Below are 19,058 nucleotides of genomic sequence, written 5' to 3'. Positions count from 1 at the left end.
AACTTTGAGAACTTGCCTCACGTGCTCGCACATAGAAATATGACGTGGCCCGCAGAAGACGCACGGAGCGTTCTACACTTCGACACTTTGGCCAGTTGCCGCCAGGCGGCAACTCTGCTCCATCTCGCGGTCAATAGCATTCAGCCAACATAACGAGACTGTACGTACTTACTTCATTACCTTCCCATCGTCATCCATTACTCATTTCCTTCGCTGTTCCCTTCCCACAGTGTAGAGTAGCAGGCTGAAGATTTCCAAACAAATTAGGGCGTCTCTGGGAGCGACGGTATACCGCCGAAGGCGCCTGCAGGTGAGAGATAGGCGTGCTCTCGTCTACATAGCGCACGCTCTTGGCGCGCTTCCATTCTCTTTCGCCGGACATTAGACAGTTATAGTATAAATGCCTTACCGGGATACCAAGCGTACCGTGATACCAAAATCGAAGTGCGCGTGCGCAGACACGTACGTTACCCGTACCGTTTACCGTACGCGCGCTATTTTTCAGATTTAACGTTACCATGAAAGCGTAGGTGTACGTAGTGTACGTAAAACATGGCGGCACTATAAAACGCTCGCTTTGAAGTGATTTTCAATAAGTTGTTGAACGATTCACCTTGTTTGCAGCAAACGACCATTCAAAGTGGCTTCGCTTGCCTTCCGTTTGCTTCGCCAACAGAGTCTCACGGATAAGTTTTTAAGATAGCTTCTTATTTCGAACGTGTCAACGCCTAACTACAATTTCGATATTAACAAATCGGCAACATGAATGTTGTCACGTTTGGTGCGTGGTTCATATTCAATTATTTTCATTATTACTAAAATAAAGTTGTAACAATGCCTCACGCGGTGGCACAGGCAAACATTTTTGTTTTTTTTTCTTGGCACCGTTCTTTACCTTATTAACCATCCGATAGGTGGCGCCACCATCCCATCTGGGGGACGTAAACCACGTAAACGCCATCCTGCCGAACTAGCTATAAGACGCTGTCCACAACGATAGCTTGCTCCACGGAAACGTCATTCCCTTAACTTCCGCTATCACGCTAACGGCAAACTATAACTCTTTTACTCGGACACTCCAATACTGCTACTCCGCTTCCACAATAAACACCGACGAAGCTAAAGCAGCGGTGTGGAGGACATGCAATACAGCTGCAGCACGGGCTCACCGTCAAAATATTGGACATGTCGCGCGCCCACCATCTCGGAGGCCATGAGTGCCTAGAGTGAACTGCCGCCGCACCGCACACCCTCCTCTCTCGCCTCTCGGGCTGCCACGAGCATCACGCGTGTTGTCAGTGGACATGACGCTCTTGATATGACAGTAGCAAGAAGCGAGTTATAGGGCCGGCACCCGCACGGTGGTTGTTCGGGAGAGGATACATATAAGGTTCTGTACACTTGAGAGAGGATGGTTGGACGCTTCAAAGAGGGTATGGAGGAGAGTGTCGGTACTTTCGCTATAGTAAGGGACTTTACAATGAAGAGCACAACTGCACATCTAGCGGGAACAATGACAACTAGCGTACACGGCGCAACTGCGAGAGACAACCCCCCTCCCCCCCCCCCCCTTCGCAAAAAAGCAAGCTCCTAAACGTAATCTCCGCCTCAACTCTGCTCTCGCTCGCATCGCCAACCTGTGCAAAGCTGGCACACTCCTTCGCAGTCTTTCTCTTGACTCCACAACACACACTCAATAATGTCCTGCGTAATGTCCTATACAAAACCTAAGCACCTAATCTTTGTTGCATAGTTTCCTAGCTAGTACCATTACCTTAAGCAGTGCTTGATCGAAATTGTAGAGCAAGGTGGGGTGATGGGGTATCAATGCACTTCGACAGACCAGTACGGTGACGCCAGCGATGAATTAACACGTATGGTGACTGCTATTAAAATAAAGTACTTTCACAGGATCTGACATCTTCGTCGTCTTCCTACAATGAATGCGATTGATCACTGTTTTTTTAGCATACGTGCGCATTAAAGTCTTCACGTCGAGCGTTAAATTTTTTTATTACTCGTGCCTCGCTACTCGTGCTGGATGCACGGGGCACGACTTTTTTGGCTCTCGAGATTACCGTGTAAGGTTCAAGCAGGCAGCCCTGTCCGAGGGTTTCTTGAAATTCGTCTTGAAAAAGTCTATTATTCGACGTAGAGCTTTTAGTCGTGCAAAGGCACCGTGCGAGTTGGCGGGGTCACATGCGTTCGAAAAGTCTTCATACTCCAGGTCGAACACGGCGATGCCAAAGTATTGCGACGAACGATCCGCCTTCAGCCTGCACAGCTATGAGAGGATCAAACGATGGGTATGAGTACCAGAAACCGAAGACTCGGCATAAAGAACGACACACACACACACGCACACGCACACGCACACACACACACGCACACACACACACACACACACACAGAGAGAGAGAGAGAGAGATGCTATAAAGGTTGGCAAGTTGGGACCGAATAGTGAATTTTGTCAGGGCAAACAAGGGAACAGGGCGCAGACATGTATGTAGGTAGGCAAAGATAGATAGATAGATAGATAGATAGATAGATAGATAGATAGATAGATAGATAGATAGATAGATAGATAGATAGATAGATAGATAGATAGATAGATAGATAGATAGATAGATAGATAGATAGATAGATAGATAGATAGATAGATAGATAGATAGATAGATAGATAGATAGATAGATAGATAGATAGATAGATAGATAGATAGATAGATAGATAGATAGATAGATAGATAGATAGATAGATAGATAGATAGATAGATAGATAGATAGATAGATAGATAGATAGATAGATAGATAGATAGATAGATAGATAGATAGATAGATAGATAGATAGATAGATAGATAGATAGATAGATAGATAGATAGAATATCCTCCACCATCAGCTGCAGCGCATATTGCTGATGACTCGAGTTCTTCTGCGGTGCTTTGAAGGTGAATACTGACCTTTTCATATAAAACCAATACTGCGTAATTTTATGCCTGACTGAAACATTGAGTCTTGCTTCTGTATTTGTTAAATATATTTACACCATCATAATATCACAAGGCACTGTGGCTAAGAAGAATGAATAAAAAATATTTTAATTGTGGCATCCTGTTTTACCCCACCTTTTGCTGGAAGGCAGCTTCGTCGTCGAATGCAAACACGTGGCTGATGTTGTAAGTGAGCGTGCCATATAGCTGCGAGTTTCTAGACATGGGTTCAAAGCTGGGGTCTTCGCACACCTGCAAAAATGGTATGGTTTCGAAGTCTTGGCGCTTGATGTACGCTGTGCTATATAAATTCCACGCCTGCGCGTACGTCGAGGCAACGTAATGAGGTCATAAACGCTGCATATCTACATAATTTTCATTCACATCAACGTCAAGATTACGCGGTGATGAGGTCTCGCCTCGTCTTTCTTTTGTGTAAGCAATATTGCTTCATACAATGCACTGCAACAGTTTATCTTTTTTCCCAACATCTTTTTCTTATGCACGCTTCTGTTTCTCTAGTGTGTTTGCTATTTCTTCTCCAGTAGCTGTTCTGTAGGTCTCAATTTCATCTCTGCTTTTCGCCATCAATGTCATAATCTTTTCTAGAGCGTATGCACCGATTACCAGTTGACAATTCTATCCAAGTAATACATAGAATATCTAAACGGTTCATGCGCAGAATGTGCCTTGTATGGAGAACATTGTTCCACTGGGCTTGGTATGAATGGACGACTAGCCTTGGGGTTTTTTTTTCTGGGAGAGACACATGCCTCCGCCTGCTGTGAATGTTCTTCTCGCCACCTTCTTCTGAAGTAGTCAGCTAAGGTACAAATTGTGGAGCTATGCTTGTTTATAACGAATGTAAAAGCATGGCTTTGGATTAGCTGCCGGTATGTAGGACGTATTATGCCAACTTGAGGTGACGTTGAGTTTCGTCAAACGGCTTTCTGGATGTTCTACAAAACATTTTTTTTCACAACCACGTACTCTACTATAATGACTGCGTAAGTGGAATAAATAGCCTCAAGCAAACTGAATGACATTTCAACAAGTGGGACTATCATCATCGTCAAAGGCATCTCGCAAGATTACATTCAGCTTTCGATACGTTGACTAGATTACCAGGCTGTTTATTTCTTTTCGCGTGGAGGTTATGTCACCTTGTGTTTACATTCGTTGGCTCCAAGCTTTACATTGAACAGCTAACTTCTACAGCACGCCCCACCACGGTGGTCTAGTGGCTAAGGTACTCGGCTGCTGATCCGCAGGTCACGTGATTAAATTGTGGCTGCGGTGGCTGCATTACCGATAGAAGCGGAAATGTTGTATGCCCGTCTGCTCAGATCTGGGAGAACGTTAAAGAGCCCCGGGTAGTCGAAATTTCCGTAGTCTTCAACTACGGCATCATTCATATTCATATGGTGGTTTCGAGACGTTAAACTCCACATGTAAATCAAAACTACTATAGCAAAATTTTAATTGTCTTAATTGTGAGCAGAGAAACGCGTGTCCCAAGATAATTACATTTGTAGACACATGTTACAAACCTTTGCGACTTCTCCAAAAGATTCTGCGCTGGGATCGTGCACGCATGTCGCCAGGAACTGAGCCTGTTCACCCTCCTCGAGAACCGTCCATCTTCCCTTCATGGTCACCGAGGTTGCTCTTATCGATGAGTCACCCGCTATTACAAGTCTGTCGAAACCGGCAGCCGCCGAAGTCTGCACGACAATGCACACGAAAAAGTTTGGGCGTGACAGGTCTAGTGACTTAAAAGCCCTGCAGTTGCATAAAATATTGTACTTTTTATTTTCTTGCCTTCGAATGAAAGGTCAAAACATAAAGTGTTCATACTAGACTGGGAGATACGAGTAGGTCCTAGAAAATAAGTACAGCATATTCTTAAGAGCAATTTTTTTGCCTGCTGAACCTGGATGTCGCGATACTGTATGTGCTTCTCCTCACGTGCTTCCTCAAAATGACTTGGCATTTACGTATCAGGACGGGAGTATTGCGAACCAAGACACCGGGCCAAATACGAAGGGGTAGACTTGGTATGCAGTGAGTGTGGAGAGGAAGAAGACACTGCCGAACACCTGATAATGTTCTGTAAAGGGCTTCACTTATAGTTCAAGTTGATGGCGCAGAGTTTTTCAAAGCAGTGGGGTTTAGGAACAGGGAGGGCAAAATAGACTTTAGGCGGTTAGAAATAACTAGAAGGAGGTTATCTGATTGGTGGCTAAGTCTAGGAACGAGTGAAAATTAAACCATTCACTGCAAAGTACCAGTCCTCAACTTAACTGTTTAAAGGGAAAGAAAAGACAAATCTAGTTGTTGGCTCACTAAGTACTACAGCTAGGGGGCGTTAACCGCCGCCCGATATAAAGGGTAGTACCACATCAATCCACCCATCCATCCATCCAGCTGTATTCTACGTCTCCCTTGATGACGACCGAGGAGGATATCATAAAACTCATCGGTCACCCCATTGGTGATGACCAAGCAGTAATTTTGAGTGTTTCGGTATCTGACATTTTTACAAGCAGCCCTGATGGGGCGTACATAGTCGATGTCTCGACGCTATCGATGTCACAAACTTTGCCACTGATTATCCAATTTAGGTTAACACTAAATTATCTTAATGGCGCTTACTGAGTTTCAACTTTTTAATTCATTCATTCGCTTTATTTTCCAAAATTGACAAAATATTACATTCCGGTTACGGAACGCAAATAGGTTCCGGAACGCAAATAGGTTCCGATAAGCGTTACGGAGCGATATCCTTATACTCTCAGGTCGAGTGACGCAAATAGGTTCCGATAAGCGTTACGGAGCGATAGCCATATACTCTCAGGTCGAGTGATGCAAGTAGGTGCCGATAAGCGTTATGGAGCGATAGCCCTGTACTCTCAGGTTGGGTGATACAAATAGGTGCCGATAAGCGTTATGGAGCGATGGCCCTATACTATTAGGTCGGGTGATGCAAATAGGTGCCGATAAGCGCTATGGAGTGATAGCCCTATACTCTCAGGTCGAGTGACGCAAATAGGTGCCGATAAGCGTTATGGAGTGATAGCCATATACTCTCAGGTCGGCTGATGCAAATAGGTGCCGATAAGCGTTACGGAGTGATAGCCCTATACTCTCAGGTCGGGTGATGCAAATAGGTTCCGATAAGCGTTACGGAGCGACAGCCATATACTCTCAGGTCGGGTGATGCAAATAGGTGCCGATAAGCGTTATGGAGTGATAGCCATATACTCTCAGGTCGGGTGATGCAAATAGGTGCCGATAAGCGTTATGGAGTGATAGCCTTATACTCTCAGGTCGGGTGATGCAAATAGGTACCTACAAGCGGTATGGAGCGATAGCCCTATACTCTAAGGTCGGGTGATGCAAATAGGTGCCGATAAGCGTTATGGAGCGATAGCCCTATACTCTCATGTTGGGTGATACAAATAGGTGCCGATAAGCGTTATGGAGCGATAGCCTTATACTCTCAGGTCGGGTGATGCAAGTAGGTGCCGATAAGCGTTATGGAGCGATAATCCTGCACTCTCAGGTTGGGTGATACAAATAGGTGCCGATAAACGTTATGGAGCGATAGCCATATACTCTCAGGTCGGGTGATGCAAATAGGTGCCGATAAGCGTTATGGAGCGATAGCCCTATACTCTCAGGTCTGGTGATCCAAATAGGTGCCGATAAGCGTTATGGAGTGATAGCCCTATACTCTCAGGTCTGGTGATGCAAATAGGTGCCGATAAGCGTTATGGAGCGATAGCCCTATACTCTCAGGTCTGGTGATCCAAATAGGTGCCGATAAGCGTTATGGAGTGATAGCCATATACTCTCAGGTCGGGTGATGCAAATAGGTGCCGATAAGCGTTATGGAGTGATAGCCCTATACTCTCAGGTCTGGTGATCCAAATAGGTGCCGATAAGCGTAATCGAGGGATAGGCCCATACTCCTCCCGGTAAAAACGCAGGAAGCACACACGTGCCTGTGCTTTCTGATGAGGGTGTCTAGTGGAGGTGTTTTTTTAAATACGTGCGGTACTCCGTTATAGCAAAGGTGTTGCGCAACAGCGGATAGCGTGTTTCATAGCTGCCGCCGGGTCAAGTGCCACCTGTTATGGAGAAGAGAAAAATACTAGCAAACACGTGGTATACGCCCTCCGAGATTCCGGGAGCACCCATCACTCCTCGATAAGCCTACATAATGAAATATTTGAGCATAGCTTTCGGAAACGGTGCTGAATCGGCACGTATACACTGATTATAACGCTTATGTACGTGAATCCGAAGCGAAAATTGGCAGCGTATCTGCGTGCTTCCGTGGCAAGGTTGTCGAAAGACGATAATATTTTCTATGGAAAGAGAGAATACAATATTTATTAACGTTCTGTACGAGAAGATCGGTGAGCGGGCACTATGTAAGATATGAACGCCATCTAGCAATACTTTGAAAAAACAGTTTTTGTTTTAATGCAAAGCCACTGGTAGGTGGTGGCACTGTGTAGATTTCACGAAGCGTAGAAAAACAAGCTCGTTTTAGTTCATAGCGTCGCGTTGTCACACAGCGCAATTGCCACTGCTGCCTTTAAAATTAAGTAACTTTGCATTATATAAATAAGGTAACACGCTACATACTACACGCGTTTTGATGCTGCACCCAGGTATGCGTAGCATTTGCTTTTTCATTGACAATGTTCGCTACAGGAGATCAAGATGAGTGGTGACTTAGTAGCAAGGGGGTCAACTTTTCGCTTGGTGGTTGAATAGCGCGTCAGACAGAAACAGAAAGACGGACACACAGGATCGCAGACCAAAATTTCAGCGTTGAAGTGTCCCAAGAAAGCCTATCGTCTTTACATTGAGCTGCACTTCAGAGCTAATGCGCAACAGGACGCATCACGGCCCCTTGGAGAACTCGAGGAGGAAGACAAACACTCTGTGTGGCCATGTCTAGTGGCCAGACTCATGCGCAGCTCAAGCTGGGTATTCTGCTATTAAGAAGCATTTTCTATAAACCGGAATAACGGTCAGGATAAAAGGTCCTACTAGTGCGGCGTATTCGCGAAAACGAGCGGTGGCTCAGAGCGAGAGTTTCATGCCACCACCGCCAGGGGAGCTGACTGCATGCAAGTCAACTGCCACAGTGTCCATGTATGTGCCTCCTTCATGTCCAACTACCAAATGTAATGAGGCGACAACGAGCGAAAACCAGACGTTGCACAGATCATGTTTCAGGTGTTTGCTGGAGCCGCTTTTTTTTTTGTTCGTTTCGTCGGCACTTCATTTGTTCCTTTCGATTTGCACTAAGGGCTCTTAACAATTCACGTCAGAGTGAGAGCTCAATGTATGACAACGTCTAAACGACAATATTAGCAACAGCAGTGCCCTACTTACTGAGAACTTAAGGTAAATAAATGCACAAAAATACGTGCGCTGTAGTAGGAACCATCTGAATATAATCCCAATGACGTCAGACAAACCACCTACAATTAATCACTGGAAATCAATCTACCTACACTAAATAAAGAACATTCCGTGCATCAATAGAAGCAAAAAATGCTGTTTGTTCGTTTCTGTTTGATCCATGAGAAAAAAAAACGCCGGATTATACTATGGGAAAAGGCGCGAGTGGTTCAAAAATTCAATATTCGCGTGGTTAAACTGGACAGGTCATGCGATCTAGTGGTGCCCAGTTGAACCAATCACGCCTGTAATTTCTAAGGACTTTGCTGAAAATTGTTAACTGGCCATTGTTGCTGCTGTGGCTCCCGCTACTTTACCTCTGCTGCTACTGTCGTGTCGGCGACCCCGCATTACAGTGCGGCAACTTTGGGCACGGCAACAGAGGCGTCAGATGTTTCATGAAGGCGGGTAATTTAAAGTGCGCTAACCCGACGCGGACCACTAAAACCCAATATAAGTAAGCCTTTCCTTGGCACAAAAGCAACCCTACGACGTTTCTGGACCACCATTTCCACTATCAAATTCGAAATAATAGTTCTCTTTTGTGTCCCTTTATTTGGCACAAAGCAACCTACCAAAAAGTTCTGCCTGTCCAGAACCATCCACCAGCTTGCCCAATTTCAGCCTTGCGGTCTAGAAATGGTAAATATTTTATGTGCCCGAAACATTCTAGTGCCTGATTTCCATCCAAAACGTTGTAAAGCGTACGCATAATAGCTAAGAATCAGACGACCAATTACAACTTTGTAAGGAGGTAATTTTTTATGAAAATTAAGCAAGCGCACGACAATCCGAAGAATCGGATTGTCGGCGTCACTGTGTGCAAGCTATTCTTACCAAGTCATATTCATAACTGCTATTCTCCGCGGCAACCTCCGCTGGTCTGGACAACACCGTCGGTGGCATGACGTGGCAGTCGGTGAATGTGTTGTCGCCTTTATCGTAGTGACCGACGCTGATGAATATGAAGGGCCACAGTGGACTGCGAATGTGTGGGTATGAAAAGTCAAACAGGTTGTCAGGTTCCCGAACCCATTCTGATAAAAAAAAGAAGAAAGCCTGAGTACTGCTACAAAAACTCGACAAAGTGGTTTATAAAATTATAACCATTTTTCTTCCACAGAAAAAGGAAATTGGAGTTTTTCTCTCTAAATATGACGGAAATAATCTTCAGACTAGGTTTTCTCTCTTTATTTTACTGTCTTCCTGGAAGTATAACTCGAAAATTATCTTCCCCACACGGCAGCACAACGAAATTAGGAAACAACTTTGAAGCGCCAGAAAACATGGACCGGAAAGAAAGAGTGGATAGGACGAGCGCTAACTTGAACCTGAATTTATTACAAGAAAGGAAAAAAAAAAGGTGACGCCCCATTAGATCCAATAGATCGCGTACATACGTACAGACTTGTTCAGACTGCTCGCTACCCTTACCCCACACACACAAACACAAAAAGGCGCGGGCACTAAACCACTTTGATAAGACAGCAGACTTGTGAAGTAGGTTACATTCACAACTTCAGCAAGCTCATGGAAGGTTGCCATACACACGCGTTGCCTTTCTTTTTTTATCAAAAAGGCCTGGCTGATTTCCCTTGATAGTTTGTTCTCGTGTTTGAAAAATTACAGAAGTGTCGGAGAAACTAGGCTCCCATCCGCAGTCACAGCCATGCATCGCGAGGTGCAAGTAGGCTATTCCTTTGAGGGAGCTATGGTGCTCTCTCAGGAAGTCTGCCATTCAAGCAACTGCCCGAGCGACCAATGCAGCACCGCCCACACTCGAAAAGAATTCAATAAACCATTCCCTGTTTACAGTGCACAAAATGCAAGCCATGTTTCACATTGAATCATTTTCCATTTTTTTCACGATCCTCAGAGCCATGGCACCTCTGGAAACCAGGACAAATACTGCTTAATCTTTTGCCAGCAGAGAAAATCATTTCAACTTCGTGTCGAGTGGCCACTTTCTTCAAGCGGTCCACATATCCGCGAAAACACGGAATAATCCCAGAGGGCCGTTGTTTGAGAGAGACATACATCTGTTAGTGTTTACACAGCGCTTGTGTCATGTGTTCAATCTTTCTCCGTCCCGAGTTTTTTTTTTTTGCTTGTCCACTCAGTATCATGTACCAACTGGCCCTTCAAGAAACCCTATACATCTGTTTGTTTTTGCAATCTGCCTTGGTCAGCTCCAGGATAATTTGAAAAACACCTCCGGCCATCGATAGTTTGATCATAGGTGGGACTCATAATCTTTTCCACTTCACATATCGAACTAAAAGCCTTAATAATGGTGGTCGCACAAGCTCTGCAAAAAGCGCGACTGTTCGTGTATTGCGCGTAATTTTAATGAAGTGAACAACTACGATTGCGAAGCTTCTCTAACGGTTGGCGTAGCTAACCATCTTCTTCTGGTCAGCTCGAAAGTGGAAGCTGTTTTTTTTCGAAAGTTGCTTTAGCTATGCTCTGTATTTCAATCACACTGCGCATTGAAAGTGACAAAAAAGGTCTGTCCGCACAATATTACGGGGCATAATTAACGCCCCCTCTTAGATAATGAGGGAGGAAGGCCATCCCTTTCGGATCCATAGAGCAAAAACATTCGCGGCAATATTGAAAATTTCATGGCATGAATCCTACATCATCTCATTTTCTAGCTACGACACGACCATCGCCATGACCACTAGCGGGAAGACCAAAGACTGACCCAGGAATGAGTAGTTCTTTCACGGCGGTGTGTGCCCGGCCTACACCTATTACGTGGCTCCTCGTTTTGCAGACTAACGGTTTTAAAGACGGCACGCACCCCTCTGCCGTTTCTCCTTCAACAGTCTGTCCACTCAAGAAGCGTGCTTGTTGGGCTACGTTACTTAACGTTGGAGCCATCTTGTTCTAGAGAGTAACGTGAACTTACGAAAATCGTGTGGCGTAGAACTCTGCCCACGCGTCGTTTGGTACACCCGCGGCTAAAACCATCAAGCATAGGCGGCCTCGTAGTCTCTGATAATCAGAGAAGTCACTGATGATCTGTAATTAAGGGGAAAAAACACAAAGCTGAGTGTTTCTAGATTTGGTGACGAACACGGAATCTGCATATGTATTGTTTGAAGCGTTAGCAGCAGCAAACTCTCTTTTCAAGGCCAATTCTCCACAGCTATTACACTAATTATGGTTCATAAATTGACGCAAAACAACGGCTATGCACTTCTAGCGCATAGTGAAAACGGCCCATTCTACCAGCAATAAACTTTGGTGTATAGGATCATTTAAAACTTTACAAGCTAGAAAAGAAAGGCTAGTGAGACAGTGGTATGGCCCAGTTATCTTGAATTTTGCGCACCAGAAGCACATCATATCAGAGAAGTAAAACATTGAGTATAACTTGGCTCTTTATTTATCAAACTTTTCGGGCCAGAGAGCAAAATACACTTAGATATACGAATATTCCGCTTCCTCGACTTGTACTCTCTATGCACAGCTGAAGTTCGGGACACAAGGCCATAACGAAATGAACCGGTCTTTATAAGATGCATTCCACTTGTAAGTAAGGGATCAAACGTCCATCTGTTTTAAGACGTCATACTTTCGTTCTCAGCAATAGTGTAATTGAAAGGCCTGGAATAAACAAGCATTCACGGCGAATATTAGCTATGGGTTACGGCTGTCATACCACGATGCTTTATTTGTTTACAAGAAGCAACGCTTGAAAATTTTCACACATCTCTTCCAAATAGGTGTTACCGACTAGAAAAGTATGTGTACCTTGAGTAAATCCAAGGCCTTTTTCACGTCGGCTGCTTTGGAGCCCTTGAAAGGAGTGTCCCGAACACCAAATGTAGGAGTGTCCAAGACACCGAAATGGTAAATCCTCTTTTTCCAGAAAAACCCCAGAATAAATGGCGAGTTGGGATTCTGACTTTGCGAAATCACGGACGATACGTACGTCGTATGCCTGTAAAAAAACGGACAAGTTTGTTGTAAAGCTTGCAAACTATTTTACCACCGCAGCCTCAAGCTTTTTCAAGGGTTTCTCTCTTTAAGTATCCTTCTTTTAGGCACTATCTTCTCCTAACCACTTACTTCTTCGTAACAATCGTGAACGAAGTCAGCATCGAGCGTTTGTACTATCGAAATATTTTGTTCCTTGGGAACACTTATCTCCGCTTGGGCATTCGACAACGAACAACACCAACTGAAGTAGCTTGATCGCGAGTGATAGTCACACGAGACTGCGTGGCCTAGCGGAGTAGGAGACAAGTCACAGCTGATATCCCTTTAAATGTACCCTTTAGAGCTTGTTTCTTCATGGCGTCACACAAACAGATTCGGGTGTTACGAATCATGTCATATTGAGAGGAACACCAGCAACGAATAATAATCTCATTCTTTGTGGTTTCAAATGTCCTGAGACCTTTTTTAGTGTAGCGAACTAGCTGCTTACTCGTAGGTGAAGCCTATGCCGAAAGTCGTGCGGCTATATTCTCTGCGCTTTTCGATGAAGAAGAGCATGTCTGGGGTGTGAAACGTCTTGATGCCCCTCTTGTAGATCGAGTCGTAGAATATGTAGTCGCACAGCCCATCATGCGGGAACATCTGCGTCGTGAAGTTTCCGGAGCCTATCGTGCACAGCAGGGGCTGAAGGTTCACGACTGCAGGCAAGTTTCAGTGTGCGCAGAGGTTTAGCGATATCGAGTAGTGGTTCATGATTTATCAAGGCGTATAGAAAAACACATATGCAAAGTTTACCACGCTGAAGTCCCCTCATTAGCCCACAAGCTCTGAAACTGTACCGAAAACCCTCAACGTGCTGACTCTTAAACTATTCCGCCAAATGGCCCAAGGCGTTGCGCAGCCCCAGCCTCGACGACCAGCTGTGGATCATTCAGAAGCCAGCAAAGTGGTAGTCAAGAAGGTCCTCCACTTCCCCACGTGGGAAACCTAACGCCCAGTGGATGAAATCTCTGCAGGACTACCAATAAAAAGTTGTTACCAACCAAAAAAAACCATAAAATAGAGATACACACAGCACAAGCGCTTTGTTCGCGCTTCAGCGTTGACTGACGCATCTAGGTCCGACAGCTGTGGTGCAGGGATGGTTGGCTGGACAGATAAAACAATGCACAATATGTGCAACTATTTGAACTCTATGTATGCAGTATTTTCGAAGCAGAGGAGTGGAAGCCCCAGGAATGGACTGTAAAAACAACTTTATAGCATGGGCGAGTGGGCGCGTATTTAAGAAGGAGGCGAAATGGAAAAATAAAAATACACTTTTCCTTTAATCAATTGCAGGTTAAAGACCCCCTCAATGAATAGGCTTTGATGTAAAGGTATCCGACATGACATACTGTGTAGGCGCAAGTTTCTTTCTTCGAATGAATGAGTTACACTTTGTTATTCAACCACTTCGTCAAGCGTGATAAAATTTGTATACACTGAAACTAAGTATGCAATGACTTACCCACTCGAGTAAAGTATTCGTAAGCATACTAACTATTCCCTGTCTATAGAGCTGAAAGCACCTTATTCCTTAGGTGATTCACATCTATATGATCGGGTCAAGACGCTAGGCTTGTCTACTCACTGTGGAATGGTTCGCTGGTCGACTTGGTCCTTATGTCAACAGGTGTAGTCGTTTTTCGGGTGGTCGTTCTGATGGTCAGGCTTGCTGTGGAGTTACTTTTAACCGTGGTGGTCATCTTCACTGTGGTAGTCGTTTGCGTGGTGGTTTCTATCGTTTTGGTATTCTTCGAGGAGGTAGCCGTATGTGACGTGGTGGTTGTCTTAGACCTAGTGGTGGTGGACACAGGCATAGTCGTGGTGGCCTTGGTCGTGGTTGCCTTAGGCATGGTAGTCGCTGTCGGCGTGGTAGTCGTGCAACGTTTAGTGGTCGTCTGGGAACTGGTGGCGGTAGATTTAGGCGTAGTCGTCGAGGTCTTGGTCGTAGGGTTTCTCTTAGGCGTGGCGGTAGTAATTTCCAGCGTGGTAATCATAACTGGATCCGCAGTCGTCTTTGGTATGGTAGACGTGGTGGTTGTCTTAGACCTAGTGGTGGTGGACACAGGCATAGTCGTGGTGGCCTTGGTCGTGGTTGCCTTAGGCATGGTAGTCGCTGTCGGCGTGGTAGTCGTGCAACGTGTAGTGGTCGTCTGGGAACTGGTGGCGGTAGATTTAGGCGTAGTCGTCGAGGCCTTGATCGTAGGGGTTCTCTTAGGCGTGGCGCTAGTAACTTCCAGCGTGGTAATCGTAACTGGATCCGCAGTCGTCTTTGGTATGGTAGACGTCCCCGGTGTGGTAGACGTGCTTTGTGTGGTAATCGTCCTGCGAGTCCTAGCCGTAGAAGACGTGGCTTTTGGCGTAGTAGTGCTAGTCCATGGTGTTGTGGAGCTCGTCTCCACCGTGGTGGTGGTCTTCTGTGGTGGCGTGGTTATAGGAGTAGTAGTCGTCGTTGTCGTCACCACTGCGCTTTGCTCTGTGGATGGTGTATACACCGGCGCCACGTTTGCCGTCTTTACCGGAATGAGCAGCGTAGCAGCCCTTTCCAGGCTTTCCTCGGTGACTTCACGGATGACCGGCTCTTCGGGATCACGTGTTGAGTCATCATCTGTGGGCCCTGAAAACAAAGCTTAGTAAATCAGCTACGGAGTGTCAGAGGCTGCTGCCAGAATGTTCACACCATTGGCTTTTACCGCTAATAAAGCGAAGGCCTTAGGTGACCCATCAAAGCGGCCATTCACCGTAGACGTCAACACGAGTTATGCTAAAAATCATCGCCGCGTGTGACGTCTCGCATCACGTCATCGTGGCGTCGCTGATAGCATACGTTTGTGAAGTAATCACGACACATTCGCGACACCCTTGTGTTATCACATAGCGTGACGTCACATCATGTCCTCCTCACTTAGTCGAAGCTAGGCCGATCTCGGGGGGCGGGGGACAGGAATTGCATAAAGATTGTGATCCCAGAAAATGTAAATCAGAGCGCCATGTCCCCGGAATAACAGCAAAGTGTTCAGAAAAATGTGTTGTCACAGACGCCAATAACATTTCAACAGGACATTTTCTCAGTAAAGGGTCAGCTCTTGGAAGGAGTACAGAAGGAATAGACGTCTTTTACCTTCCCTCATATTTAGGCAAGTACATAGGTGCTCTGTGACTCTTTTTTTTTTAGTGAATAAAACATTTTTTTTCTTTCACACGCTACAGGTTAGAGACGTTTCTGAATGGTTTAATTATAGTAAATATATATAGTTGTGCGTATGATTTTATTTAGTCAAAGATATACGTGCAAGCAAATTTGGAAATTCTCGAGAAGAGGCGGGAGATTTAAACTCCCCCCTTGGCTACGCCACTGCGTTATTGCCAGCGGAATAGACAATTATGGCTGAAACAAAGGCACTCAAATTAGTACTGGTAAGGTAATACTGGTGGCGGATCTATGCTGTCTCAGTTCTCAACTTATCACAAGATCTATGAATAAAACAATCAATTACCTGTAAACAGCTTTGCTTCCGCACTCATAGCAATGTGCGACACGTGACCTGTTTACTTTTGCTTACCTTTTCTTGTTGTTTTTTGAAAGTCTTGTGCGTATAGACATTCAACAGCCTGCTTATTCGAGGAAACACTCAGTATCTGACGTAACCATATGGCACGCCGCCTCCACGATCAGTCCTGGCATACGCGCCAGTTTTTGAGAACTGCTATGCAAACTCATTATATTACCAAATTTTATGCGAATATTCAATAACAAGAAACATGTTTGTGGTTGAACTTACCTCCTTGCAGTATGGCGTAGATGACTATCATGCTCGTGGCAATGCTGGTCAACAATAGGATCACCACCACTGCATTTGTCAACAGGTCAGTCCTTCTGCACGAGACAAATCGAGCAGCGCTTGAGAAACAGTGATTACTTTATGTATTAGGTGAATGTTTGGAGTGGTTTCGCTCGGAAAGTAATGCCCGGGCAAACAGTGGGTTTTAGTGGCAGCGAGTTCCATATTATACACCATGTGTTTTGCGTAGCTACGGAATATCATTTAACCATATGGTGTAGTAGCGCAATTTTCACGGGGACGAAGAGGACCAGAACACACGCCACTCGCTACACTCGCAACTAGTTTTATTTCAGAAGCAGCACATCATATATAACCCATAACCCTAGCGACACAGAAAAGAACTACGAACATTGAATCATTGCCAACAGAAGCTTTTGCGCAGACTCAAGCGATAGTACACGGCAGTTACGCTTACATTTTAAGATGACATAACTAAAAACAGCCCTGGGTAACATCAAATAAAAAAAACAAAAAAACAAAAAAAATTGCGGGAATTCACACGTGTTTGAAACAAAATTTTGAAACGACAAAAAGGAGAGTATGACACATGCAAACACTGATCTCAATTAAGTCCTTCGAGGTAGCTGGCTTCTCGGTCACTTAACGAAACCGATGACTGACTAATGCATCCTTCTTTTCTTTTTTTAATGTGGAAGGCTTCGACAATTTCTCTGGTTAGTTGGTTTCCATGACGGAAGACTACGGTCGTGTCACTGAACAGCTCTCAACCCTACGGAATATGTTTACTCATCATTACCATCATGATAGTCATCATCAGTCGTCGGTATGGTAACGATGATAATTAGCAATGAACATGTTCCCACAGAAGCAGCCTATATGGTTGACAGGTATCATTATGAATAATAATAATAAAAATAATAATAATAATAATAATAATAATATAGTAATAATAATAATGGGTAGTCAGGCTGGTAGTGACAATCACGGTCACGATAGGTAACCGGCAATACAAGGTACATGTTCAAGAGCTTCGTGTTGCCCCATCGCCGCTCAATTTCGCCATTTGCCAAGTGTTCTTATCCGACGCTGAAATCATTCAATTCCCACACCTCATTTGTCAAACAAAGAAAGCGTCTAGTTTTTTTTTGTTTTTTGTTCGTGACCTGCGTAAAACACTTCATCTTTAAGTCCCTAGTCGGGCTTACTAAAACAAATGACACGCAATCTCCTCACTTAGCTATACCTGGGATGTCTTCGGTTGTTCCAGCGCTTGAACCTTATTCGGTAGAGAATCACACCGACGACGGCGTCATCGGCAAATTTCTGACCTTAAATCTCAGTATTATTTTTATTTTTAAAGAAATGTTTCTAACATTTTTTAAGTACGCTCCGAATTCGATCGCAAGATGAATTTTACGGTGTGTACCAAGAAGGGGCGGGGCCTATACTTACGATCGACCACGCCTAACTCCTGCAAGAAGACGGAAACGGTGAAATGTGCCTCATTATACGGTCTGATCAAAGCTGGTCAAAAACAAATTTCTTGAGCTTTGGTGAAATTCGCCCTCTTTACGTTTCTGACACAATTGATCAGCCAATTCAAGGTCCCAACGTCTCTTAAAAGTCTATGTTGTTCACGCATACAACCGTTATAGATCAAACGAATTTATTATATTGACTTTAAACAAAAATCTAATCATAATCCTCTTGCGTTGAAATGTTTGACCACAAGAGCGCAGGTATTACAGCAGGTATCAATTGATTCGAACATTGTTAAGGAGCAGTCATTTTGTAAACACCCAATCCAGTCACCCAAGTTCGAATTAGCTTGGAAGTGGTCTGGTCTGCTCAAGAGTGGGAACTGTTCTTTGAAAGTGACTTTAATTCTTGGTCTTTGATTTACTCTGCACATTAAAAGTTGACACAAAAATCTACCCGTATAATATTATGATATATAATTCACGCCCCCTCTTAGATTATGATAGGGGAAGGCCCCCTCCTATACCCCTTCCCGTTCGCACTCTTATGGTCGCCGTTCTGGCCCAGCTTTTACGAGTTTATTAATATTGAGGCTGTGCGCACATGAGCTCATAGGAGCTCCGCAATGGTTTTGCATAGAGGAAACACAACATCGGAACCGAATACTCATCGAAGTTCATTTTTCCGTGCCTTTAAAAGGAGCATTCGTGGAGGCCATGGAACCTGCGGTAGCAAAATACCTCATACCAAATCCGACAGTCCCTTGAGTGTACGAAGCGTACGACGTATATCCTGAAGGGTGCTTTGCCAAACGCCCATGCGGACGGAACAGGTGGTGGCCCCGCCCATCTGCTGCACCTTTCACGCGGACGCCGTAAGCGGTGTGCCACATGCTCCCAGGAGGACACTCAAAATGCCTAGAAAGCAAAACACGCCTGCTATAACTATAGATCCATAAAAACGGCTCTCGAATTTTTTCCCGAGTTACTGCATAATTACGCTAATAGTGCGCTATTTTGCCTTACTATTTTTGCTGACTAACTTGTACCCGTTAGAATGGAAACTAAGTAGCAACACCAAAATTGACATTTGTGACCCGTTTTGTCTCCCCTGCAATGTTTTGAGTTACAAATTTGAGGTTACGACGAAAATGGGGGCGATTCGTTATGTTAATGTTACACCACCATTGCTCTTATTGCGCACTGCTTCCGCTTTTTATCACAATAGTAATTATATTGACACTCGAAACTCGTTCTTACTGTCTCCGCCACCATCAGCTTCCACATTGCGTCCATGTTGATAAC

General features: G+C 44.7%; 1 protein-coding gene across 1 annotated transcript; it reads right to left on the bottom strand.

Annotated features, from left to right (window-relative positions):
- Nucleotides 1-2,074: 2,074 nt before the first annotated feature.
- LOC142767194 (uncharacterized) lies at nt 2,075-16,644 on the bottom strand. The gene is made up of 9 exons (XM_075868421.1): nt 16,252-16,644; nt 14,058-15,086; nt 12,915-13,122; nt 12,236-12,425; nt 11,388-11,500; nt 9,311-9,455; nt 4,540-4,713; nt 3,125-3,241; nt 2,075-2,284 (listed from the first exon to the last, which is right to left on the bottom strand). Exons 1-9 carry the CDS (start codon nt 16,280-16,282, stop codon nt 2,075-2,077), a joined length of 2,217 nt encoding a protein of 738 aa, XP_075724536.1. The 5' UTR covers nt 16,283-16,644.
- Nucleotides 16,645-19,058: the final 2,414 nt, after the last annotated feature.

Source organism: Rhipicephalus microplus, chromosome 7, assembly GCF_043290135.1.
Source record: "Rhipicephalus microplus isolate Deutch F79 chromosome 7, USDA_Rmic, whole genome shotgun sequence".
Lineage (NCBI taxonomy): Eukaryota > Metazoa > Arthropoda > Arachnida > Ixodida > Ixodidae > Rhipicephalus > Rhipicephalus microplus.
The sequence above is the reverse complement of the archived record's forward strand: the minus strand, read 5'-3'. Positions and strand labels throughout refer to the sequence as shown.

Coding starts and splice junctions, on each gene's coding strand:
- LOC142767194 (XM_075868421.1), bottom strand. CDS start 16,282: ATGATAGTCATCTACGCCATACTGCAAGGAG. Junction 13,123..14,057: donor GACCAGCGAACCATTCCACA/GTGAGTAGACAA, acceptor ACTTGCCTGCAG/TCGTGAACCTTCAGCCCCTG. Junction 12,426..12,914: donor GGCATAGGCTTCACCTACGA/GTAAGCAGCTAG, acceptor GTTTTTTTACAG/GCATACGACGTACGTATCGT.